Genomic DNA, 27671 nt, shown 5'->3' with positions numbered 1-27671 from the left:
CATCTTTTGAAAGGCCTTGTTTTACTCAAGACTTTGGCATTTAATAGATACGTAGCCCACTGGATGGCTCCTGTCTGTCAAATTAAAAACAAAATATGTCAAAAGACTATTATCATACCAAACTTTTCTAACCTGAACAACCAGTTTTGTAATTAGAGTTTAAAATAGTCACACAGTTACCTAGATCTCTGGTTTAGGTTCACAGGTGCCTTCAGGACTCTGAGATTTGCTGAGTGCCTGTAAGTCTGGGAGCTCCAGGAACTGAGCACATGTCAGGATCATGTCATGAAGGCTTATATTTGGTTTCATGCTCTGGGGCTGTAGCTGTTTCCTATTTTCACAGAGCCTTCCCACGCTTACTTTGCTAAATCAAGATTCAGATCTTTTAAGTCACAAGACTACAAGTAAAAAATATCACTTGAATTTATTCTTTCCAGTGCTCTAAAATAGGCTCGGGGCTGGATGACCCTCTTGGGAACAAATAATCCATCTGTGGGCATCTGCTAAATCCTAGTAGAGAGCTGCTGTTAACCTTGCCCACTGCAATGTCACTTGAAGAGGAGGAATAGTTTTGACAAAGGGAGAATATTTTTACCTCACTCAGATTTGCATTCTCAGAGAAAGTGGAGACATTTTGGCTTTATTTTCTGAATAGAGAGGGGAAATAGTGCTTACGAGTTTACTGCATTGATGCTAAGCACAGAATTCACTTTGTGAATTAAGTAACTGCAATTCCATGCCAACAGCAAATGGGAGATCTGCTCAGCATGCCATAGGTGGAAACAGAAAAAGAAATACTAGATAAACTTTGTGATGAGTCTTCCCCTTCACTGGCCAAACAGAAATGTGGAACACAAAGCTTCCAGTAAATCCATTCACAGTAGTGACATTTGGGTTTCACTGCCACGTTGGGTTTTAAAAGACATCAGTTATGCGTACAGCATAGGTATTCCTGTAAGGAGTGGGCTAGCATGTGGAAACAGGGAAAATGTCCCTTCTCAAATGGACATACAGGGCAAATAAGGCACAGTTACCATGATCGTACCTTTCCAGTTGAGAATCTCAAGAGGAAATAATATTCAAATGGCCATTTTAGCACTTCGCTTAAAAAATACCTTTTGATTCTTTATCTCTCATTTTCTTTTCAACCTATTCATTTTCATGTGCTCCTCATATCCTGCACCTTCATACAGTCAAATCATCTGACCTGGCCCGGCTGCTGGCTTTACTTAGCCTGCTGAGGGGTCTCATATCAGTGGCAAGCTCAGTAGGTGCCGAAGGCCCTTCCACTTCATCGCTCACCACCTCCTCTTCTGCTTTCTTCACCCCTGGCTCTTCCTGAGGTTCTGGCTGCTCCTCTTCTTCTGCCTCCTCTTCTGCTCTTACCTTCTCCTCTTCCGGCTCCTTAGCTTGTGCATACGATGGTAACCTCTCATCAAATGCCCTGGCAAGATCTTCTAATGGTCCCATCCCAATCTTCTCCTCAAACTCATTGAAGGCTGATGGAAGGGGGCTGGGCTCCACCCCTACTTCTGTGAGAGGAAAATAGTGGGACACCGGTTTCTCTTCTTCCAGCAGCTTGTAGCCTTTGGTCTTTGGGATGGAGGATACTGTGATGGCATGAAGGGGCTTCTCTGGGACTTCCCCCAGCTGTTCCTCTGCTGGTCTTCTCAGAGCCTTCCGGATCCTTTTCAGGATTAAGTGACTGATCTCCACCAGGTTGAGGAAGAGGGACACAGAAGCCACTGCCAGCATGAACATAATAAAGATGGTCTTCTCCGTGGGCCTGGAGACAAAGCAGTCCACAAGATTGGGACAGGGCCACCGCCCACAGCGGTAGAGTGGAAGAATTCGGAAGCCATACAGGAAGTATTGACCCACTATGAATCCCACCTCAAAGAGGGTTTTGAAAATGATATGGAAGATGTAGGTTCTCAGGAGGGTACCTTCCAGGCGAAACTTCTTGGTCCCATTAGGATTGTTGCCTTTGTTTTGATTTGGAGCCAGGGGCAGCTTCTCTTCATCCACCTCAGCTTGCTGACGTCTCTCAGCTTCCTCCTTCTCTCTTCTCTTCTCCTCCATGCGGACATGGTGCACCGCATGGCCAAAGTACATTAGCGAAGGCGTGGATACAAAAATGATCTGCAGAACCCAGAGCCGGATGTGAGAGATGGGGAAGGCTTCATCATAGCAGACATTCTCACAACCAGGTTGCTGGGTGTTGCACACAAAGTCTGACTGTTCGTCTCCCCACACTAGCTCAGCGGCTGTTCCCAGGATCAGGATGCGGAAAATGAAGAGCACTGTGAGCCAAACTCTCCCGATGACAGTGGATTGCTCATTCACCTGCTCTAAAATGTTCCCCAAGAAACTCCAGTCACCCATTTCTTACCGTCTAAGGAAAGAAAAAAGAAAGAGAATGACCACAAATTATGCTAAATTTTAGCTTTCAAGTTTTCCCACTAATGCCTTTTGTTGCTTTCAACCAGTAAGTATTTCCCTAATACGCTTTGAGAAAAGAAAGAAGGTTGCTTGCTTGCTTATTTGCCTGATCACAATGATTCGTTTAGAAGAAGAGCTAGGAAGCCAGAGCAAACTGCTTGCTATAGTCGTTCTTCCCTGGCAATTACTTTTCAGCCAGGGAGTATATTTATCTCCTTTTCAAAGTAAGAAACTTCTGCTGTGCCTCATAAACTCAGTTGCATGAGCCTGCTTAGATTTCGTACACGTACAAACACGTGCCAGCAGTACAGTAGAACAGATTTATCAACATGCAGCTGCAGTGGTTTGGAGAGTGAAGCTTTCAAGCACTCAAGCTCTTCTTGTGCCAGAACCACACACAAGTCAAACAGATCTGAAATCAGTGCCCATGTTGCACCTACACAAACCTGAATTCTCTCTAGGTTGCATATATTAATTCTACATAAGAAATCACTCTGTTAGGTAAACACAACATCACTGCTGTGTTAGTAACAATATACAAGCTTAGTAACTACCTAAGTATTCTATGATTCTATACATATGCTATTTTACTGTATAGTATGTGTTATATTCAATACGATCATTTGGTGTTACCGGGGCTGTTCTTTGTATCATATTCTGAAGTCAGTTGCCACACTGACATTGGAACAAACATGGAGAAAAACATAAAGGTCTGTAACTGTGACCTAAAATACTATTTTCTCCCTCTAAAAAGCCGGTGCTGCTATCTCAGACTAACACAGAGGTGGAAGCCAGCTGCAGACATCCTATTGGAAAGCTAAGAAAGTAGTCCATTTACAAGTAATGCAAGTCAGACATTACATCTGTCATTTTTGCATGATAATAAATTATTCCTAGGCTAGGACTTGACCCAGCATATCCTAAACTTCCCACTATATAATTTTAGGCAAGGGAAAAATCTATGAGTGAGTGAAATAAAGAATAAACTTCTTTGGGACGGGCTGATTTAACACAACACGGCTGTCTGAATCTCTGAGGAATGCTGAATATTACAGCGATCCAAAAAAAACTGAACTGTGGACCATGACAAGTGAAACAGGGAACATTTTCCATAAAATAGCTGTTCACAGGGGTTTAGAAGTTCATCTCGTAGATAACTATCTCCATTTATAGTTTCCTATATGCAGATACACATATACAAGTGCTGGGTAAAAGAAGGTACAGTCAACAAGATGGAAATCTGAGTATCTAAACTTCCCTCCTCTCTCAAATACCACTGGGATATATTTGTAATGCCATATGCTACAACACACCAACGCATCCCAGTCTGTTTCAACTACCGTGTGTACATATTCACACATAGATAAACACACAAAATATTGAGAGTTCTATGGCTCTGGGGAATCTCACAGATTTTCAACCAAAGAAATCCTTCTGATGTCATTGTTCTAAAACAAGATGGACTCATTTGCCTTGCTTTCAGACCTTGCAAAATTTTAACCCCAGACACCCATGTCAGAAAACAAAGAACAGAACACACTTCTTCAGCTTGCACAAACACCTTGCATGTGTAAGCAGCAAACATAATTTAATCACCGAAGAAAATTGCTACTTTCTCAGTCATTAAAGTTGTGTAGAAGAGTGTGTTAATGTCAGCACTTACATTAACAAGTCTAGCAGAAGATTATGCTGTTTACATACATTAACTAAACTGATTTAAACATTCCCTTTCTGTAAATTCACAGAGCAAAGCACACCCAACAGTTACCGATCATGTGCAACTCTAAAAAAACATGACTACACACAGTACCAACCTCATTGTCCCTCAGGCACTGAAGTTAACTCCATCCCTTTCTTTGTGAGTCATGCTGATATCTGCAGCTAGCATTTGAACATTTACACTGCAACGCACAAGAGCAACATTCTAGATGTGATAAACCTTATCATACGGAAAACTCACTGTACAAGAGAAGGAAAACTACTTCCTAACTTCATCAAATGTCTCACTTGCAGGTTGGTACATTTGGCTAAACGCCTCCTGAGATCACTTCCGAACTAGTCACGTTTTTCATAACTCTGCCATGCCCATCCTCTCATTTTTCTGCCAGTGAAGTGGTTCAAAGCTGCTCAATCAGTTCAACTACAAGCAACAACTTTGGGCAGACTGCAGATGCACAACCAGTTCAAATGCCTTGGGTTCCACCTGTAAGCAGTCAGCCCTTCAAGTCCCAGAAAAAGTTGAAAGTGATGAATGTAGGCAGTCACCTTTTTGTTTAAATCGTCTATCACAAGGAGACTGCCTAAGCCTACTTGGAGTCAACAGACTCGTGTTCTTAACTCACATGGGTTTGTTGTAAACCCCCACCCTGCACTTCCAGATGTTGCAACCTGAGCGCACCACCACCAGCTAAAAAGACTGTATAGGTTAAGGACGTTGAGCAAGCAACTTGCCGCTGTGAAAGGCTCCACCGAAGAAGTGTGTCCCCCTCCTCTCTTGGCACTCTGCTGGGAAGAGTGAAATTTTGTCTCTCTTCTTCCCTACCCTAAAAGTCCCAATCTTGTCGCACGACTGAGCAGATATGACTGAATTGGCTCTGATGGCGGGTTTTAGTTGCCCTGCAATATTTAAGCTCTGAGCCAGACGGCTTTATAAAGTGAGTGACAGTTAGTGACATGGGGAACAATAGGGAGAAAAAAAATAGAGAAAGAGAGGCAGAGATAGAGAGAGGAGAATCCACTGAACATGAAAAACCAGAGTAGGGAGAGGAACAGGAGAAAGGCAGTGAAAACCTAATACATGCCTAAACGGGAGTTTGCACAGTTAAGCAGGAACCTAAGCATCTCGGCAACTCTGCTATGATTCAACACAGCTCTGTGTGTGTCCCCACTCACTAATCTTTAGGTGTTGTGGTGTGACAAGTGACACGGGAGTGCCAACTTCTCTGTTGTGGCAGAACTAATTGAATTATTTTGTACCCTACACCCAGCTCTGACAGGTAAGTCATATTGCTGATTTCCAGCACAGGTAGTCACTGAGGTAGCTGTAGTTGGCATTGTCATACACACTGAAGTGCCCTTTAACATCTTTTACCTGGAAAAAGAAGTAGTATTGGAAAATTAGATCATCAGTCATGGTTAATCAAGCTGAGAAATACCAATTTTACAACCTTGCCTTTCAGTGTCTTGGTTCTGCTGAGTTTTTCTTCCAATTGCATTTTCCACATGCACAGGCATCCAAAATGGCTAAAACAAACTGTTTTGTTAAGGAACACAGGCAAATTCCAGCAGCTCAGCAAACAAGAATGTTACCCAAGGCACACTCACCTACCCCCAACCATCTGCAGAAATGCTGCAGAGCCCAACAGAAGAGAGAATTCACAAGCTCAGTAATGCATCCATAGGTACAACTAACTGCCTTGTGAGTTTTGATTATAAGCCAAAGGTTATAGCTTTACTCTGAGGTGTTATTTTTGTAGTCTTTCTGTATGAATTGCTCAGAATGTGCTCTTGGTGCTCAGCTCTGAAGAAAAGGAGGGTAACTGGAAGCAAGATCTGCTAAGCAATGATATAGATACTGGGCCCATAACATCATAAAGAAGCAAGTAGCTCTCCTCTCTCTTCATGCAGATTTAACAGTGAATTTTATTTCCTTGAATGGCACTGGGAGATGCTCTCTCTCAAGAGAAGCTGTCATTTGAATGGGACATTTTGTGAGGGCCACAAAGTTGTGTATCTTCAAACCAATAAACCTCTCTTCAGTGTTTCTGGCATTTATGCCCGTGTAAGTTCAGAGCCTCATTTCAACAGATGTCTTCCCAAACAGCTTTTAAGCAAACTTGCATAGCTCCAAAGTCCAAAGCACAACTGGAAGAAGATATGATGTTTTACAAACTGGATTTCAAAAGAGGTAAAGTATAAGTAAAAGATGGGGAAAAAATCATATTTTGCAAGAGGAACCAGTTTGGAGAACAAAAAAAAAAAATTAATAAAATCAATCTCCATGCATGCAGCTGGAATGAAGGTCATTTCTCAACACCTTAATAAATCATTCTCTTAATAGAGAAGTCATAGAGGTTTATATCTGGCATTTTTCAGGTTGTGCTACATGAAGCATGGGAATAGTCTTCCAGGAGAGAGGACACACAGAGGAGAAGACACAAGTCCCAGGAATATGTAGTGAATAAAAAAAATGCACAGTTTGATCAACAAGAGGAATAAGGACAGTAAGGGAAAGGAATACTTTTGTTGCTTTGTTTTGCTATATGCTACTGAGATAAACTAGGATTAATACATGAGTGACTGGTCTTCAATGCCATCCTCATCTCCTCTCTGGGAAGCAGTAAGAGGGAGGACTAAATGATACTATGAGCAGCTAACACCTTTAAAGAGTGCTTGAAAGCTGGTGCATCACAGAGGCCAGATGGCTCACATGTTAAACTGCCCATCCCTTCTCAGACTAAAACTCACTCTGACTGAACATGCATATTCCTTCTGGGACCTTATCTCTCCAATATAATGAGCCAAAACCCAAATCTGGTATGTAGCTACATGGCTGTAGTCCATCTCTAAATTATATCCAGCTACTGTCAGAGACATTTCCTATTAACCTTTTATCCGCCACTTGCAAACAACTATCCAAATATCAAATATTGTCTGGCAAGTTGCAGAACAGCTTGCAAAATGCAGCTGATGCAGAAATTATATGTGACTAATCATTTGGTATATGGTAGCTTCATCTGAATGATCAGGGTGACTTTCTTTGCTATCAGTAGGGTGCAGAGCCTTTAATATGGGGCACAAAGAGTTTGCTGGACATTTCTGGTTTGGGGAAAACCACAGAGTCCCTTTAACTGGATGCCTTTTAAAAAGGCATCATTGAGTTCTCAAGCTCACTAGCACACACGCACACACACACACACACACACAACGAATATGGCCACAGAAAATCACCTAAATAAATATGAAGATGGCCAGTGAGGAATTCCTCTTGTACTGGGGCTACACAGGGAAGTGGTTGTTTGAGATGGGGGTGAAAAGGAGAGGGCAGAGCAGAAGAGTGAGAAGAGGACTTGATTCTTTCAGGCACAGGTTAATGCCAGAAGTCAGGGCTGCTTTTTTAATATGAAAGCAATGGCTGTGAAAGAAAGGAGTAGAGATCGTAAAACCAGAGGTGAAGAAGACTGGATCTCACACAAGTATGCAACATTCACTGAGTCTGCAACACAGATTGTGCCACAGTGATAATGGCCAACGCTTCGAGCCTGTGTACCTGCCCCACTATTTCTGCTCTCATTAGGCAACCTGTTGAAGGGCCAAGTCCAAAAGCCAGCACTAGAAATACCAACAGCTAATGAGAGTAACACTGCTACTCACAGTGACTTTGTCTTGCCTTTGGGACTTTTCTTGACTTCAAAGAACCATGGACATTCACCCACACTTTTAAATGTTACTAGCTATGGAAAGAAGTTTGCTTCATTGCTGACTTCTCATTCCATAGCTGCTTTGAGGCTGGTGACTGAGCTCCCATCTCTAGAACCACTGAGACTGTGAAGTCTCTACTGCAACTCAGCCTTTTGCTCAGAGACTACGAGGTCACTTGGGGAATATGGGATTTTTCATTCCAAATGGATTTCCAACATAGACATGATGTCAGGACAAGGCAGGGCCATGCTATTGAGCAGCTCTGCTCATGCATGATAGCAGATTGTGCAATTATGTAGCTTGAAACCCTGGATAATGATACCTCTCCCTCAAACAAACTTATCTTCTCCTGATCTGCTTAGCTAGAAAGTGGCACATGTTTCCTGTTCCTCTGCTGAACACACAAACCTTTTGCTCATGGCTGAAACTGATATATTCTGCCTCCCTACAAGAAGACAGGAGTTTTGCCCAACACTCCTGCTTGCTAGACACTAGCCAACTTATCAGACATCTGCTTTCTAGTAACATGTGTCTTTGTCCTCCCTAGAGCCAGGGTGATCTATCAGTCTGATCACTAGGACCAGAGTCTCCCGCATTTCATCTTCTCTCTGCCACCTACTGGTCCCAGAGATCATTTAAATGTAGTTAGTCCTGGACAAATCTTTTGGCAGAACTTGTCTCTGCAAGCATGGTAAATATCACTGTCCACATTTTAAGGGCAGAGGTCTGAGCTTTTTCCAGGACTCTCTTCAGAGCCCTCCAGGCACCGGGGCTGGGAGGAGGGAGGAGGAATGAAAGTTGCTGGGGAATATATTTTGCTAGGGAACTGCAAACAAACCATAAAGAAAAGAGAGGGAGGAAGATATAAAGCATCAAGAGGAGGGAAATCGGGTAAGTATTTAAGTAACAGGAAGGTTTGGGCCGGAGCAGGGGAGAAGAGGTGAAGGCGGGGTTGAATTGTGCTGGGCCTCAAGTAGAGGATAAAAACTTACGGGAAACATGTTTTTAATTTAAGAGATGGAAGAAAACTAGACAATGAATAAAGATAAGCAGGGCAAAAGTGGAACGTTTTTCAATAGCTATTTAACTTAAATGCAGTTCTTGTCTGAAAATTACTGTTAGAAGAGGACCTGGGGAATTACAGGCCAGTCAGCCTAACCGTGATACCTACAGAGATACTGGAACCAACTATGAAACAATCACTTTATAAGTACCTAAAGGACAAGAAGGTAGTAAGAAACAACCAGCAGGGAATTCTGAAGAACAAATCCTGTCAAAACAGGATTCTTCGACTAACAGGCCTGCTAGATGAGAAGAAAATAGTAGATATAAAATACACTTAGTGATCATTTAAAAAGTACCTAGATCCCAGGCTCCCACAGCAGCAAGCAGTCACCATGCGGAGGCTACACAGGTTGAAGTACCATAACTGAAGGTAATTGTCAGGACTTCACTTTTCCAGCTGGGAGAATCATGTCCCTGACGTTCTGCCTCCAGGGCTGCTCAGTGTATCCTGCATGTTGGACAACAGACTAGAGGAAAACACTGAAAGGGTGGCAGCTGGGCTGGGGTCAGCCGTCCCTCCTGGAGGCAGGGGGCCTGAGGCCATCAGGATCTGAGAGGAACGTGAGACACTGGAGGGCTGGGCTGCCCTCTGCAGAGGTGACTGCACCAAGGTACCGACCAGGAGCAGACACCAAATGTGCTGGTCCAGACTAGATCATAACCACTTCACAGCAGTGCAGCAAAGAGTGAGCTGGGGCGGGACTGAATATGAGTCTGTAAAATGAGATTTCAGCAGAAAAAAGACAAATCTCATCCTCAGATGCTTTAAGACGAGTTTTGTGTGGAAAGCAGAGGAAGCAATTATTTTGTGCCTTCACTCAGTACTGCTGAGCTCTCAGCAGGAACAGCGTGTCCGGTTCCAGGCGCTACATTTTACAGAAGATGTAGACAAATTGGAGAGAGTCCAAAAAAGAACAACAAAATGATAAGAGATGTGAAAAAACATGACTTATAAGGAACAGATAAAATAGCTGAGTTTGTTTTTTCTAGGAAAAGAACAACAGGAGGGGAGGCATGATAACAGTCTTCCAGCACATAAACATTTGATATAATGGGTGGGGAGACTAATCAGTTGTCTTTAAATTCACCAAAAGTAGAAGAAGAAAGAATAAGCTTAATTTGCAATAAAAATGATATAGCTAAACACTAGAAAAACACTTTGCAAGGGCAAGAATAGCAAAGCACTGCAGCACACTGCTTGGAGAGGCTGTAGAATCACAGGAGGTTTTTATGAAGAGGTAAACAAACATCTGTTAAGGATGGTCTTACCTCATAAGCAGAAAAGCAATCACGGGGGAGAGAGAGGCTTTGGGAAATCGTTGGCTCTACAGTTTTATATAGGGCCAAAGACCTACAGAAATCTCAGAAGAATATTTTCAGTTTAAAACAAAAAGGCTGATGCCAACCTCATGAAGTGCCTTGCCAAGTGCAAGGTCCTACACCTGGGTCGGGGCAATCCCAGGCACAGCTACAGGCTGGGCAGAGAAGAGATTCACAGCAGCCCTGCAGAGAAGGACTTGGGGGTGCTGGTCGATGAGAAAATGGACATGAGCCAGCTTCAGTGTGCACTTGCACCCCAGAAAGCCAACAGTATCCTGGGCTGCATCAAAAGGAGCACGACCAGCAGGTCGATGGAGGAGATCCTGCCCCTTTATTCTGCTCTTGTGAGACCTCACTTGGAGTATTGTGTGCAGTTCTGGTGTCCTCAACATAAAAAGGACATGGATCTGTTGGAACAAGTCCAGTGGAGGCCACAGGGATGATCAGGGGACTGGAGCACCTCCCATATGAAGACAGGCTGAGAAAGTTGGGGCTGTTCAGCCTGGAGAAGAGAAGGCTGCGTGGAGACCTCATAGCAACCTTTCAGTATCTGAAGGGTGCCTATAGGGATGCTGGGGAGGGACTCTTCATTAGGGACTGTAGTGACAGGACAAGGGGTAACGGGTTAAGACTTAAACAGGGGAAGTTTAGATTGGATATAAGGAGGAAATTCTTTCCTGTTAGGGTGGTGAGGCACTGGAATAGGTTGCCCAAGGAGGTTGTGAATGCTCCATCCCTGGCAGTGTTCAAGGCCAGGTTGGACGAGGCCTTGGGTGATATGGTTTAGAGCGAGGTGTCCCTGCCCATGGCAGGGGGGTTGGAACTTGATGATCTTAAGGTCCTTTCCAACCCTAACTATTCTGTGATTCTATGATTCTAACTATCTTGCCACCAACCCTGAGAACAGCCTTGGACAGCCCAGGTTGTCTACCACCACCCAGTGCACTGCAAGGCTGCAGAGACACCAGTTCTGGTCTGGGAGCATGTTGGCTGTGTCAAGCAAAGCATTACACTTGATTTATCTCCTCTGGAGTGGGGCAGAATGGAACACAGTGGTGCAATACTGCTTCCCATGCTGGAGCTAGCTCACCCCAGGCTACCAGAGGTATCTCCACACAGCAGGGCTATCCTCAAGGGAAGTTTTCTGGAGGGTCAGTGCTTTGTTCTTTGACTTCAGTGATGGATCTGAACATGCTGCAGATTTAGAGACATTTGCTTGATGTAACCGCACTTCAACCAATTTGTTCCCTTACTGTAGTTACTAAGACTAAATCCCATAGCTTATTTAGAGTGTTTCCTGTGGACATTAACACTAAACATGAAAAACAGGGTGCAAGTGACCCATGGCACCTCTAATAAGAACCTCTCTTCTCGCTCAGTTCAGCACTGACCGTTTCCAGAGATGCTGATTTTACCAAAGGATGAGTAAGAGCCACCCCCTTGTCCCAGTACAATTGCTGAAGGAGGATCACAAAGCAGAAACATGGTAAAACCGCCTCCGCCAAGGGGCCCCTGGGCTGCTGCAGCGTAAACCACTAGCGGGCGGTGTTTTCTCATTCATGCACTGAACAGCAGCATAGGAGACCGGGGGATGCTACGAATGAGAAAGGAGAAGGCAGAGTGTGCCTCTTACACTGTACCTAAACCCTGCCTTTCTCTTCCCTCTTCCCTCAATTCTGAAACTTCTTCCTTCAGACAGAAAACTAAGGCAAACACAGGAAACTTGTGGTGATGCAGTAATACCTGTTGCTAATTTGATTTTTTATAGTACAATGACTAAATAGATGGAGTTAAACTGCCATGAATATCACTTTCATGTCATTGATTTCACCTATAGAATCAGCATAAACTTTGTTGATAAAGCACTATTTTTGCTAGTATAATCAGGATTTTCACTTGAATCATAGAATCACAGAATGGTTTGGCTTGCAAAGGACCTTAAGATCATCTAGTTCCAGTCCTTTTCCAGCAAATATTTCTCATGTATACCAGCTGATGTGCATGATCCTCCCTTTAGTAACAGCATGGTTAGTAATAAAAACTGCACTAACCTTACAAAGGACCTGCAAGGTAAAGGAGATGAACTCTCACATTTCAAAGCTAGGTGCTATGGTGCTGCAGTAGCATCACAAGGAGGGCTAGAAAGAGAAGAATACTCTTTTAGACACATGATTTCACTTAACGCTTGACCAGGCTATTTCTAGAAACACAAACCTTTACAGCAGTGGCCTGGTTAGAAATTCTAAGTTCTGATGTCAGTGCAGGTGCTATTTATTAAGAGGCGCATTGGGAAAGGGCCTAGGCCTTGTAGGCAAGGTGTAGCAAATGTTTTATGGAGCCACCATATACAAAATGCCTTTCCTGGGTCCCCATATATCCTCCTCTTTCCTGCCTCTTTCTGCCCCCTGCCTAGAACCTACTGTTTGGTCAGAAATGGAGGTGGAGCACATCAGCTGGATGACATCTCTGAGAAGATCTGAGAATATAGGCAAGCTACATACTTAGGTGGTCCATAGTCTCGAATTTCTCTTATATATTCTAGGTTATGGCCCTTCCACCACTACTGAGATCTTCCCCAGAGAAATGGATTAGCTGCTATCTGTTGTGAGGTATCAGACCAGTTAGGGAACATGTTGCTTACAGCCAATCTGGACTATCTAAAGTGGATTGAGGGAAAGCAGTGACAAGCACCTGATAATACTTCTGGTAATAATTAATTGCTTCAGGCCTACCAGTAACAGAGGGGCTAATAATACCTCTTGACTGGGAGACTCCCTGTGTTTCTTTTATCAAGACATTTTGTACAATCTCTTAACAGCCTCAGGCACAAGGAGCTGGAAAGGACAAAGCTTCTAAACGATCTGAACAAGTCAGTATGTTGGGAACAGTCCTGTGTTACCACACTGCCCATGAGGTTTATTGCCTTACAGTTTCAGATGGGGGCTTACCTCCTACTCCTTTCTCCCTTTTTCTGGGTTCTTCTAACACCACAGGGGCCTGCCTTGCTGAGTGGTAGGCTCAGGGCTCTCAGGAGTGTTGTCACCACCCACTCTCCATCTTTATCTCCCTGCCTTCATTTCCACACAGCACAATGACACGGTGGAGGTGCACTGTGCATACAAGGTATGAAGGTGTCCTGGGAGAGCTCATATGCAGGACAGAGGAGCAACGGGGACAGCAAAACAGACCATTATCTGTTCTTCCAGTCATGAGAGATGGCTGTACCTGTTGTTCACTTCGTCTGACCTCAGGTTCCTATTTCCCACAACAGAACACGTTCCCAGCCTCTCTGGGGAGGACATCCTTGGAGACGGTTCCTGTTCCCCTGCCCTTTCAGTCATATGCCTTCCTGAGCCTGATATGATTGTTTCTTTGGGCACAGTGTAAAAGATGCCAGCAAGGAACGGAAGCCTCTCATGCCTCAGCAATTTATTAAGAAGAAAAGGAGGTTATTGAACTTGGAAGCTGTTGAGCCAGTTGTTCCTTCTTTCCTGATCAAGAAAATAACCTGTCCATAGATAAATCATCCATCCAAAGGTCTTCAGCATTCCCTGAGACAACCCAAACTAATAAACAGCTGGGTGGAGTGAGGCAGGGATTACCTATGTACAGACCTTGCAGAAAAAGTAGGTGGTAGGGCTGAAGGGCTTCCAGTTTGGAGAGACCTATTGGGTTTTTCCTTATTTATTGCCAGCAAATCTCAATCCCCTGAAGTCCTGCTACAGCTCAGGGACTATGATATTCTTAACAGCAATACGGTTTAAAGCATTATCGGGATCCTTGTAAGAGAAGTCCCTTTTGGGGATCCCCTGTCCTGGGTCAGACCTGGCAAAACTTTCAGCAGCTACTTCTACGGCAAGTCCAGATTTGGCATAGCAACTCTTCCATGCTACAAGGCCCCATTCTTGCCTGACTGAAAAACACTATCATAATGAATGAAGCTACTACTACAGATAGTTCCTCACCAAAACATAGGCATGTATTTTAATATGTTTTTCGCCAGCCCCTGAAGCTCTGAAGCAAGGACATGAACTCTGATACTTCCATTGGCCACCCTGTTTTGGCCCAGGGTGCAGCAGGTTTGGTGGGTTTCTAATCCCTCTGCTACATATCAGCTCCGTTTACCAGTGCTGGCTGTATTCAGCTGCAGTCCTGGCTTTTTCTTGCCAAAGCGTGCCCTCCTTCATACTGTAGAAGTCAAATCCATTCTAATACATCCCCTTTAGCTAAATAAAAATGTGGCATCCCTTTCCATTTTATATTCATCAAGGCTTTGTCTGCCCAAGGGACTATAGCTATAAGACACTGGAAAAGATACTGGGATGGTTGGTGTGACAATGTTAAAATCAATAGCTGTAGCCCTAAGAAAAACTGAATGGGCAGAAGTGGGGTGAAAAGAAAGAGCATTACCTGCTTGTTGGTGGTTTTGAATCATAATTTTCTAATTAACAATATTCAGTATTTTTGAGTTGGTGTTCTGGTAACCAGACTGATGATTTGGATCTGCAACAGATAACCAAGCAACACTGCAATATGGGAGCACTGGTTATTCAAGCACTAACCAAAGGAAAAACAAATATGTTATTGCTCAGATAACACATGCTTATGTGGCCGACACAAGAACAGCAGTGGGGATTTTTAAACGTTTGAAACAGCTTCATCATTTCTCAAATCTTATATCCAAAATGAACAAAATCTGTATTTTACTTTATCTGGATGGGTAAAGCGATGGTAGAAATGAGACCAGTAACAGGTTTACTGATCCCCAGCTAATTGCACATATGAAAGTAGAAGGCACCCCAAAGCTGTAATGCAATGCTTTGAAAGACATGATGCTTTAAAAAGTCCCATTTCCCAGCCCTGAGTAGAATTCTGGGCTAAATCAACACAAAGAAGGGATTTAAATAAGAAAATATGAATAATTATCAAGAACTGCTAAAAAAAAAAATTATGAGGCACCAAAAATACATAACTGTCCAGTAAAGAAATAGTGTAATTGCAAAACTGTAACCACATCTCAAATGGAAGCGGCAGTGCCTGTAAGTAGGTAAAACACATATAGATATGATGATAAGATGATGGAAGTGAAAAGGAAAAAAAGAAGACTGACAAAGCTATTTTTTTAAAGTAAATTCAGAACAAAATGAGTTCTAATCATGGTATTGATCTGGTTTTAGATGGAAATGTTAGATTATTCAATAATAATGCAGACAAGAAAAATGAAATCAATAAATACTTCTATCCTACTGCTGGGAAAAAGAAAGTAGATAATTTAGACATAGTTGATGACATGTCTATTCTTGTAGTATCTCAAGAGGAATTAAATACCACCTACTAAAATCAGCCATTTCAAATCAGCAGGACTGGATACCCTGCACTGAAAGTTGTTTGGGGGTTTGTTGGGGTTTCTTTTGTTTGGTGGGGGGGTTGTTTTGTTTTTTGTTTATTTAAAATAAGCTGCACAGGATGTCTCTGCATTGTTTCTGTTGATTTACTTTAATTCTTGATGCAATGGCGAAGGCCTAGAGAAGAAGAAAACAGAGTCTGGCACTTTGTAAAGACTACGTAGAAGGACATAATTATTCTATAATTATCTCATAACTGTAATTATTCACAGGTAACTACAGAGCTGTGATAGGATCTCAGTCCTGAATTAAATCATGAAGTGGCTAACACAGAACACAGGGAATAAAAGGAGAGAAATGTAACTAGGGGCAATCAAGATGGGTTTATAGGAAATTCACCCCACTGAACTGGGGCAGTACTTTTCTCTGAGGAAATTGCATGTACCGTTGTTAAATATAACAAAGCTGGTACCATATACTTAGGATCCTGGAAGACAGTTTCCACTCTATCACATGGCAATTCGATTAAAGAACTTGCTTGACATAAAAACAAGATAGCAGTCATTAAACAGACTATAAATGACCTATCAGACTAGTCCCAAGATACAACTGAGAACTAGAAGTGATTGTTTATAGCATGTTTGTACCAAGATCCTGGAGGGTGTTTGGCGCCATGGTATTTTTAGTCAATAAACTGGAAGAAAACATCCAACATTTTGCAAATGTCACTAAGTCCAGGAGAGGGACATATCTTGAAAAGGGGGCCGCTAAACTAGAGTTCCCCCAATGGCACAGTCAGGCAGACACAGAAAGGATTTACTTGGGCACAAGGAAGGTCAGGTCTTGCACATCGCAAGGAGATCTCTGCTATAGGGAACTTTGTCCTGGGAAGCAGTGACTCCAGGGAGGACTCTGAGCTCAGGGTAGTTGAGGATCTGTGTATGAGCTCACAGTGCAACGTGGGCTTGATGGGGCTAATGTGATCCTTGGATGTACACATAGAGGCAAGGTGTGTAAATACATCACCTCACTCCTGCCTGATTTATACTCCAATTTCTGTGACAGCCCTCTGCTGTCAAAATCTCCTCATTACGTGTTCTCCACGACCCCTAATTCAGCAAGTTAGAAAAAAAGAGTGCTTATTTTCTGCTTCAAAAGGCAGCTTCTACCTGCCAGCTTGAATGAAGAAGTTACTCCCTGGACTATGTTCTCACCTTGTACTGATCATATTAGATCTTAGATCTACACATGGCTGCTAGTATGTAATTTTAAGGGTTTAAATATCCTCTAGTCCAGTTCCCCAAAAAAATTTATGACCTGTGAGGTACACCAGAAAGCAGCATTACAAGTGGCAATATACAGCATCATCTTGAGCATTCTGGCTCATGCATTCCAAAGCTGGTCCCATCTATGAGCAATGTCTCATCTCTCAGTCCTGGAAAGATAATGCCTGTCTTTGATATCCACACAAGGGAATCAGTTCAAAGGATAGAGGCAAGACAATATCAGAAGCAAATGTTAAGTGAGAAGACTATAATTACTGCAAAGCAGAATGACAGTGGCAAAGAGCACTCAACAGAAAACAAAGCAATAAAGACACTGCCAGAGCACAATCCACATGTGCCAAAGGAAAGGTCACAGTCAGCTTGAACATGGATCCTGCCTCCTTCAAGCTTAATACAGATGATGCCTCACAAAGCACTGAGTGCATTTATATCAAAGGGTGTCATGCATCAGCTCTTGAGCTGCTTATAGAAGACTTGTATCTGTCCAGCATGAAGGTGCCAGCAGCCTCCTTTTTGTTACTGTAGTTTCAGCCCTATTGGAGTACAAACACCAATCATGTCAAGCTGTCAGTGAACCTACAAAGGCTTGAACATCCAGAGCAGACCCCCCAAAAATACAGAGAATCCTGCAAACTCTCTTCGATCCTATTTGCTCTGTACATTGTCCTGCCTGTCAAAAGCCATGTGACAAAGACTTTAGTCACTGATGAATCCCAGGTTCCCAAAGGTTGGAACCACTTCATCTCCTGCAAAGTAGTCCAGTGCTGTTACCCTTTTTGAACGTATTGCCTATTCTCCTAAAGCATGGAAAACCAGAACTGTCCGAGAAAACATCTGTCCTGGGAAGACTAAAGGCTGCCAAGGAATTAAAGGAAGGGTATTGATTTCTTCTTTTCAAATAAAGTTGTCTGGGATTACCTAGACAAAAAAAAAAAAAAAAAAAAAACCACCAAAAACAAAAAACCAAGTAAGGGGCAATAAAGGTTTTATTCATGGAGCAACAGAACAAAATAAATAATGGAGGATCTCTGTAGGGAAGAGGGCAGGCTCAGGCTGGGACTTCTAGAGACAGTATTTAATCTAGCTTATGGCCCTTAGAGAGAAGATAAAACTTCCGTAGACTGCCATGGAAGGAAAACTGTGAAAATGCCAAGTGCTTCTGACGATCCAGGCTCAACTCTCCCTTTTTAGGCATGATATTTAACAGTGACAAAACATGGTTGTGCACAGACCACACATCCCTGCCCCCAGAACCCACTACCACTGTCTGGGTCTGAGCTCTGAAGGACTGTGTTTAACCAAGAGCACTCATGGTTTCAACAGCTGTGTGTTTGTTACAGGAAGGAGAATGGGTTTCTTGGGAAGGATTTCCATCTGGGCAGCACAGTCTTCATGCAGCAGGGACTGAGTGTTGGTTTTGAGTCATTAACTCAGCTGTTTTGCACAGCAATAAACCCTAGATAAGGAAACACAGCACACATTGCCAGGCAGAGGTGGGGCAGAGCAGAGGTCCCTGCTTCGGTTCCTGACAAAACCCTTCACTTTTACTTCACACAACCACATATCCACACCAGTGCACAGGTCATCCATGAGCAGAGGCAATCCTGGTACCACCGGAAACAAACCCAGGTAATAGTGTCATGGCATGTTTCTGGCAAGGGCCATCAAAGCCAAAAGCTATAAGGACTGGAAAAACTCTCCTGAGGCCCAACTCTGTGAGCACAGCCACCCCAGCTATGTGCTGGCGTGCAGTGATAACATTGTGTGCTGAGGCTGGCATGCAATCCAGGTGAAATCACAAGAGGAAAAGCTTCCCACCCCGCACAGCCTCAGCGGTCACATCCACAGCTCCTCACCCACTTATTGCCCCTCACTGCGCTCCACCCAGCCAGCCCCTATGTGCCGCCAGGGACACGCTTCCCTGCCTGGCTTTCTTCCACTGTGCAGGGGTAGGGCTGGCTCACAAGTGGCCATTGTGTTTCCAAGGAAGTACTGTTACAGCAAGTACCTGATCACACCGGCTGTGTACAGAGGCTCGGAGCTTCTGCTGGCACCCAACCTCCATGTGCATCAGCACTCGTCTTTTCCAGCGCTGTTGTCAGAAGTTTCTAATGGTGTCTTGCACCACTGACTCTCCTACATGCCCACTCTTGGCCTCTGCCAAAGTCTAAGTCTGTGGAGAATAAGGTGAGGAATTAAATAAAATCCCAGCATCATGGGAATATAGCTTTTCCACCAAAAAAAAAGAAAATGGCCATTGAGGGGGGAGGGAAAGAACTCATTCTTGTTTGGCTCAGAAATACAGGAGAATAGTTGTTCAAGGTTTAAAGGCTGAAATGTATGACAAAGCCATAGACAATGGTATGGCTTGGCTTGGCCAGAGGAGAGTTAAAGCAACACTGACAAGCAATGATAATTCTTGCTGTCACTGAGCACCTAAGTGGACACTAATGAAGCCTCATCTACTTTGGGATACAACTGCAGCACAATCCAATAAAAAGGTGAACCAAACACTCCAAGTTCAGGTGGAGGCCTGCATCTAACCCATGCCCTCTTCTCCCAGCAAAGATGGTGCCTGGTTGTTCTCACTGGGGACTCTGACTTGTCCCACCCTGGACCACCAGACAGCCAGATCCATGGGTGCCACCACAAACAGTGGAGCAGTGCTCTGACACAAGGGACCAGTGGCAGCTCTTTGAAACGTTGGTGCTTCACCTCCACCCAACATCATCAGTGGTCTTTTAGTTGTGGAGGTTGCTGCCAATGTCATGGAATGGGAGAAAGGTAGATGGTTACATGGGAAACAGGAATGAAGGGGAGCAATGCTGCTTACTGAAGCAATAGTATTTGAAACTTGAAAGGGGGAGAGAGATGTGGTTTGGCTGTTTGCAGACTGTTTGCACAGGGCAGGGTGAAAATGAGTAATGCCTTGGGTTGTGAGGGGATGCCTTCTGCTCTCATCCTGAGGTCCCAACTCTCAACCCCATAGCTGCAAACAGTGGGCCACCCTCCAGCTGTAATGTCAGAAAGAACTGCTGTGATCATCTAGACCCACACCTTCAAAAACCTGGGCCAGAAGACTCAGCAGAATACATCCCGTCTCTGCAAGGGTCCACTTACTGACCAAGAATCCAGCCACAATTTAAAAACCTCCTGTGGAGGATCCTCCCCAACTCTCCATGATTGTTGTAGTGGTTAATTATAATGTAAAAAAATTACACTTTCTCTCATATGACTTGTTTTCCCCCCATTTCAAATTCCAGTTTGGAATCTTACTACCCTTCAGCCTGCTGGACCACAGAAACTTTGTTTCCCATGTAAGTATATGTAGACAGTGAAAAACGTTAGCCTTCAGCTTCCCTTTTCCCATCAGCTCTTCAACCTCTTTCACTGGAAGGCACACTTCCAACTCTTTAACACCCTTGGGCATTGTCCCTGAAATCTCTTCCATCCAGGAACCACCAACAAAAGCACTAAATAGAGTACATGGGAAGTGACCATGTTAGTGCTAAATGACAAGCGTGCTCAGCCTCTCCTAGAGCTATTCATCTTGAAGTTATTTACTGAAAGCTACATGAATTCCCACAGCTACAGCATCATCCTGGAATTCTGTTGTCAGACAGTGTGCTGCACACCAGCCCCCACTTCTGCCCTGTCACTGCTTCCCGAGACAATCTTGCCAGCTGATAAACACTGCCTGTATTCCTTATTCTTTGACACGTGACTTACAGCAGTTAATGTTATGCTTGGCCCCAGCTTTCTGAGTGATCTGGACTATTGCAGTACTGTCTGGGGGGTTTGCTAGCTTACTGATTTTTGAGTCATCCCTACTGATCAATGACTATTTTGCAGATCACTGATGGTAGAGTTCAATAGTATACAGCCACAAATGACCAACTTTACAATGCTTATTCCCCCTTGCAGTTACACATCTCCATCCATTTGGAGGACTGACATTTCTTCCTGAAAAATTCTCATGTCTGCATTGCAAGAAACTGGAACAACAAACATCTCTAAAAGCACTATACCTGCACTGTCTGTTCCTGGCTCAGTCTACCTTGGGTGATCTGGCTGTGAGTGCTTTAAGGTAAAGTTATCATTTGATACATGTTTCTGTAGGGCCTACCATAAGTGGGCCTTTAATTAAGAAAGAGTATTCTTCCTCTCTGTTCAGGACAAAAGCAAGCTTACAAATATGCTTAACTTCATCCTGTGTCATGGGAGGTAGTATCAATGCACACTAAAACACAGGCTATCTGTTTTTGCAGGGCTGGGCACCAAGAAGATGCACAGCATGAAACAGGGAAGGTGAAATAGGAGGTTAGACGGTCAAAGCTTTTCTTTATACTGTTATATATATAATATATATAAATATAGATATATACACTGTTGCATATGATACATCTTCTTTTCAGTTGTTAAATACACAAACATGGGATTGAATCCCCATGCCTGATTGCCTCAGGGGTAGTAGACAAATTACAAATAAGAAAATATATGGATTCTCTGCTTCCAAGGGATTTTTGAAGATTAACTACTTAACCCCTAATCATAGTGACACTGGCTAGGTAATGAATGAGTTGAGGCAACATCCTTGGCTATTAAGATTCATGATGAACAAAGGTGGATTATTCCATCCAGGGAGGAGAAGGGCTCAAGGGTCTCATATACTGCTGTGCAGCTTCCCTGTGTGGGACAGAGTCCCAGTTGTCTTTTTCTACAGGAGTGTCTGATCTTTCCTGTTTTATTGTAGGGTCACTGTAGGAGAAGGTATGAAATCCAGTGGCTTTGCTCAGTGTAGACAAAAGGTCCAAGTGACACAGATCCTTCCTGGAGAGGCACTTTCCCCCACTGTCATAGCTGACTGATGTGAGAACAACCTAATTCCTGGAAAATTTCACTTTGGCCATGAGGAACACTTCGGTTTCCTGCATCATCCAAGCAGTTTGCCTATCTGTGTCAGACATACACCAGAGAGGAAGCTAGCACACTCCAGCCTGCTCAGGTTTGGTGCTTCTGACTGGAAGGAGAGATGTGCTTATAGAGGGAAATAGTACTCATTGCTGTCAGGAAACACCAGCCCTTGCAACACACTACTGGATGGCAAACTTTCAGTAACCGTCACTTTAGTCTCTTGACCAGGACCAGGAAACATAGAGCAGTGTCTTACAAACACTTCCAAACAGCAACATTTCCATACTCTACACCCCAAGGTATAGCTGTGGCCAGTGGTGACACAACATGCAGATATGTAACCCAAAGAGTTTCTCCTTCAGAGACCCAAGCTGCAGGACCATTGCATTCAAGCTAGCAAGAGATAAGGGAATAAACAGCATCCATGACTATTGCATATGACACTTGCCTGGTGATCCATAAAGTAAAATAGCAAATACATTCCTCTGGTCATATTTTCCTTCACATTACTTTTGGGAATATAGACTTATACAGAGATCTGATACAGAGGATCCAGACCCTGCTAGAGGCACAGCTCCCAGATAAATTCAGAATAGTTATATAGGGGATAAATTCTACTTTCATTGAATTTGGAGGAGCAGCAGGACTTGGGGACCCATCATTTGCATACTTGACCCCACAGAGGCCCTCAGCCTAGCTAGCTGAAAAATATACAGTATTTATGAAGCATATTCAATGGTAAGGAGAGTTCTCTGCTGTACAACATGCTGCCAATACTTCTCCAACCTTTTCCTAATTATTTTCTTCTTTCCATCTTTCTTTTGGTTTTTGACTCCTTCACCTTTCTGTCTTCCCCTGCTTCAGTTTGACTGCGCTTTCATTTCTTCTTTACCCCATAACTCGGTCTTCAATACCATCTTCCTGGATGATCCACATCAGTAGCACTGGGCACTCCTGTCACCCCTGACTGATGGGCTTCACCCCCCTCACAAGAGCATATACCAGTAGCATTAGGCCTGTATGGAAAAGCAGACATCTCCTTACTGCTTCATGCAGGAAGAGCCTGTTTATAGCCTGGAGCCTGCAAAGACTTCTGGAATTTCAAATTCTTTCTCCTTCCATTTTCAGGGCAAGCAGCTGAGGAGACCAAGAATCCTGCCTCCCCTCACAAATATCTTGGCATTCCAAATATCAACCTTACCTTTATATCCCGCAGCTCAGCAAATGTACTATCATATATCCCAATGTTTACCCAGCCTATGCAATCTGATAGGCCACCTATACCAAAGTGGGCACAACGTCTAAGAACGGATGGGAGGTGACCTTCCATATAGCCATAATGTATTTTTGGAAGGGCAAGGCAAAGTCAAAAGGGCTTACTAAACCTCTTTGATCACTTAAGCTCCTGGTTACCAAATAACCACCAGTATCCTTTCCATAAACTCATTTATTCTTAGCTACATGAATCTCCATCCCCCTTCCACAAAATTAGCATCTACTCCTAAGATACATCTTTCTTCCAGCTATGATACTATACCATCATCCTTCAGCAGTTCCAGTAAACCATTCTCCAAGTTCTCCCCCTTTCCTGATTGAAGACTTCATGCATCTTGCTTGCTGCACCCTCCTCCCACCTTCCACAGCATCCCAATCACTTGATATGAGCAACCAGTAGGCCACAATTTGAAAACTGCTACTTCTAAGCCCTCCACGAAAGATCTTTAAGAGAATCCTACGTAATTCATGGGTTTCTCATAGCTTCTCTCATTCCCCTGTCAGTTGTTACTTTCATATCTGCTGCTGCTAACTAGCCTCATTTTTAACAAAGCCCAGATGGAGCTAGAGAAACCTAAGTGTGGTACAGTTATAACATCAGAAGTACACCCCCACTTTCATTATCTCCATGCCTTGCTTTTTATTTTCTCTATTCCCTTTTTCTTTTCTCCTTTCTATTTTGCTGGCACAACGAACTGTTACACCAGATATGCAGTAAATGTGAGCTGGTTAGTGCTGACTGCAGGAGCAGCTCAGCTAGTAGCTCACATCCCCTCATTGCTGCACAGTGCACAAATAGTGGAGGTGGCTGATGCTGGGTACCTTAGAAGAGCACCAGCAAATACCAGCACCCTCAAGGGAGCACCACATCAGATGCCTTTGAGAAAACACTGACAGAGGGTATGACTTCAGGAGCACGTGGATATCTCACAGCTGTGTGTAGCGGGGGTATCCATCTCAAAATGGATCTCGCCACCTTCCTATCTTTCCTGGTGTAAGTACTCAACGCAGGGGGTTTCATCAACAAGCACTCCAGAAAAAAACAACTATAGCAAGCCAGGCTGGTGGTGACATGGCCCAGTGGTGACTACTTAGAATATTGTACTAGAATGGGGGAAAAAACAAGAAAGAAAGAAATCAAGTTCAACATTTTTTCCCTTTGACCTCCTGTTTTTTGGCAAACTGCTTTGGCCTTCAGGCTGGATCACATTCTAGGATGAAATTCACTCAAATCTGACAAGGAAGCTGTTTAAAATTTCAAAGAACAACAAACAGTCAGCTAGATAAAGTGTGAATGTTAGGTCTGGGTCTTACATGGGGAGATTACCAGAAAGACGTAAAGGAAACACAGCCCCGCTTTTTACCACCGTGACAGCTTACCCTAAAATTACATGCACTTCATTTCATACGTTCCACTGACAGACTGAGCAAGCTTCAACATCATAGCTGCCTCCATCTCTACAAACAGTGGTTTTCAGAGGTGAGGGTTTAGGCTGTGTTTCCCATCCTACAAGAAAAGAAGGAAATTAAATCTGATCATTCAGTTCCTGGTCTTAGACACTTATCACAACAGCCATGCATTGTGCACCAATTGATCTGGAATGCCTTATCTGAAAAGCTGTATGAGATCAGGCCCTGACAGAGAGATAGGCAGAGGGACAGCTTGCTTATGGATCCCAGTGGACTGAAGCAGGACCTAGATATCAAGTTCCTCAGGCTGTTACCAAATGCAGATTTTGGGGACATTACTGACAGACACCACAGACCTCCAGAGTGAGGTGGCATTAGCAGTGTAAGCAATATAAGTACCGGTCTCAAGAGCAAACAGTGGGTGCACACTGGTACAGAGATACCTTAACAGTATTCAGCTGCCTAACTCCTAGATGGGCAGTATTCATTTCAAGGGCAATTAAGTGTTTACTGTCTCCAAGGTTTTGTGTTCCTGATCCTGCCTAACAGGGCCAAGAGAGGGAAAGAATATGTAAAAAAAATGCAGGAAAAGACATTTTTAAAGCTTTGAAAGAAGCATAATGGTAAGCAAGGAGACGCAGAAAGCCAGGAAGTGCAATAAGTGGTTAAACACCACTCAGGAGGATGGCAAGCATGAGGGGATAGCAGACAGCCATGAAATGAGGACATACAGAGTCCACATGGGGTGGCTGAAACCTGACAGAGAAGCCATGGAAGGAATATGAAGCTGAAGAATGACAAGTGTAATGGAGCAGGACTCAGGAGGCAGGGGACTGCAAGCAATACTGCCGTAACTGAGGACAACTTGAGCTTTTCACTTAGGCAGCATAGGAAAAAAGTCAGGGTTTAGATGAAGAAATGGTGAGATTTGACAGGTCTATATGCAAGACAGAGCTTGGATACAGTAAAATGTGCAGCAATCCGGATGTCACTGTCAGGAAGAATAGCGGAAGTGCTGGGGTGATGAAGGGAAAGGCCTGGGTTTCCCACACATCAGATTCCAGATGTTGGTAGGGGATGATGGAAGACTGGAGAAATGGGGAGACACTGGAATAAAGAGATGTTAGTACAAGATGTTGGACAGAAACAAGAGATGAGAGCAGAGGGGCAGAACAGTTCAAAAGCACAAGAAAGATCAAAGCTGGGGGGGGGGGGTGAAAAGTAAGAGACTGCTAAAGGTGGCTGGGACAACACTAAATATTTCTATGAGAACAACTTTGGGATTCTGATACCGGAAATAAACTTCAAGGTATCCAAGCAAGTACTAAAGAGGAAGAATTTGGCAAAGACAACGTGAATACAGGGAATGAGGAAGGAGATTGTTCCATTCAGCAAGTTTGCAGCATGTGGAAGTGATTACAGGAATTATTACAAGACTAGTGCTTCATGAGGGATACAAGATAATAACATTCAATGAATAACGTAGTATTGAGTAGAGCTGTAGCCCAAGAAAAAAATACACCCAGAACTGCATAAGCCTATTTTCTAAGTAAGATGGAAAAATAAAACAGCAAGTCAAACAGTTCATAGATTTCACTGGAAGCTTCTGTTGTTAATGACAGTTCCTCCTGCTGGAGAAGTCCCTTGTTTCACCTTTCATCATTTGAAATACTTGAATCAGTGAAGCTGAAATCAAAAATTCAGCCATGAAAAAAGTGAAGGACTTTGGTCCCAAGTTCTTTTGATAAAGTCTTCAGAAGTTTTTCTCCAGCAAGGAATTTTTGCGTCAGGAGTTTTCTCCAGCTCAGGAAGAAAGACACCAAGTGTGGGATCCAGAAGGAAACAAACAAAGAAAAAGCATTCCTAAACATCCAGATTTGCCACTCAGAAGGAAAGTTCTTCCTTCCAGACAGTTCCATGGCAAGTTTCGTTGTTCTCCTGTAGTGGCAGGATTCTGTACACCAGTTTGGCACCGGTTACAGGTTCCAAAAATAACATACCTGCTCAGTAGTTTCTTACTGGTTTATATTCAGGGGTCCTCAGTTCACAGCCATAAAGAGGACCCTCCCAAAGATATCACTGCAGGTTGCTTGCCTGTAAAAAACCAAAATAATAATAATTAGAAATAGCTTTCAAGATTACTGTGGGCCTACAGGTAGCAGTTACATATTGAAAAATAATACTCTCTTTTAGTGATAATTAAGATTTGCACAAGAACTACTTAGGTGTTTAATACCCCAAGAGAGAGAAATTTAGTCCTGGAAAAAAGGAAAGACAACAAAACCTCCGTGCATTCCTTGCCATTATCATAACTCTATAGCTCTGGGTACTAACACACTGCAATCACTTCAGATGGCTTACATTTCCAACTCCACTAGGAATAGAAAAGTAACAGCTATCCCAACTTCTGCAAACCCCTGCTCTAACACAGGATTCACGTTCTGCTGTGCCAGTCATAACAGCACACCTGGTGCTCCACAGGACTAGGAGATTACTCTGCCCTCGCTTTGTCTCAGGTTAGGGCCATTCCTTTGTTACCTTGCTCTGGACCGGAGTCTCATGCTGGTTGCTGGCTGCAGGCGATCCAGCCTCCCATGCTCTGCAACCCTTTCTGCAGAGCTGCTCAGGAGATTACACCAGCGATGGCATTTTATCAGCGCTGCTAGGAGGTGAGCGCAGACACGATAAGGAAGTGTTAAAAGTCAACGAGGTGCCATTGACAAGGATTGAAGCCGGGCTCACGCTTCCCCACCCATCATGTGTGCACTGACGCTGTGCAGCAGTCGCTTTCTCACCAACCGCGAGTTTGGCAGGCATCACCTTTCACCCTCTTTCCTGTAGGCAACCTCCTGTCTAGGCAGCCAGCTCATCTCCACTGGAAGCTGTCACAGCATCAGGCCTACAGGGAACAAATCTTTTCTTATGAAAGCAATACGGGTTATCCATAGCAAGCATTAAAGAGATTTTTCACTGCTCAACCATGCAGATGGAGGGGCAGGCTGGTTGCTTCTGCTCCTCCATGCCACTCCCTCCCAGAGAGGAAAGATCTGCTCTCTGAAGTTACTGCCTTCCCAGGCAAGATTCACACATGCTAGAGAAGGGCAGAGCCCCCAGCAGCATGGTTGTCATACACCCCACAAAGATTAGCCCCCTGCACAAGCAAGCCCCAAGGCTTGGGAAACCTGCTGTGTCT

At 43.7% G+C, this 27671-nt stretch overlaps 1 protein-coding gene across 2 annotated transcripts; it reads right to left on the bottom strand.

The window, feature by feature from the left end:
• Nucleotides 1-156: 156 nt before the first annotated feature.
• On the bottom strand, nucleotides 157-27091 carry GJA8 (gap junction protein alpha 8). Of its 2 annotated transcripts, none has more exons than XM_061344400.1 (3): nucleotides 26944-27091; nucleotides 26475-26567; nucleotides 157-2387 (listed from the first exon to the last, which is right to left on the bottom strand). In XM_061344400.1, exon 3 carries the CDS (start codon nucleotides 2383-2385, stop codon nucleotides 1186-1188), a length of 1200 nt encoding a protein of 399 aa, XP_061200384.1. In that variant the 5' UTR covers nucleotides 2386-2387; nucleotides 26475-26567; nucleotides 26944-27091; the 3' UTR covers nucleotides 157-1185. The 2 variants fall into 2 exon arrangements, with proteins under 2 accessions (XP_061200384.1, XP_061200383.1); XM_061344399.1 differs by having other exon boundaries at nucleotides 157-2395; nucleotides 26479-26567; nucleotides 26944-27090.
• Between the last annotated feature and the right edge of the window lie 580 nt (nucleotides 27092-27671).

The sequence above is a fragment of the Neopsephotus bourkii genome, unplaced genomic scaffold (assembly GCF_033783945.1).
Source record: "Neopsephotus bourkii isolate Nb327-2 ecotype Australia unplaced genomic scaffold, CSIRO-AGI_Nbou_v1 NB_214, whole genome shotgun sequence".
Lineage (NCBI taxonomy): Eukaryota > Metazoa > Chordata > Aves > Psittaciformes > Psittacidae > Neopsephotus > Neopsephotus bourkii.
The sequence above is the reverse complement of the archived record's forward strand: the minus strand, read 5'-3'. Positions and strand labels throughout refer to the sequence as shown.

Bases quoted from the DNA above. Each gene is read 5' to 3' on its own strand.
- GJA8 (XM_061344400.1), bottom strand. From the start codon at position 2,385: ATGGGTGACTGGAGTTTCTTGGGGAACATTTTAGAGCAGGTGAATGAG.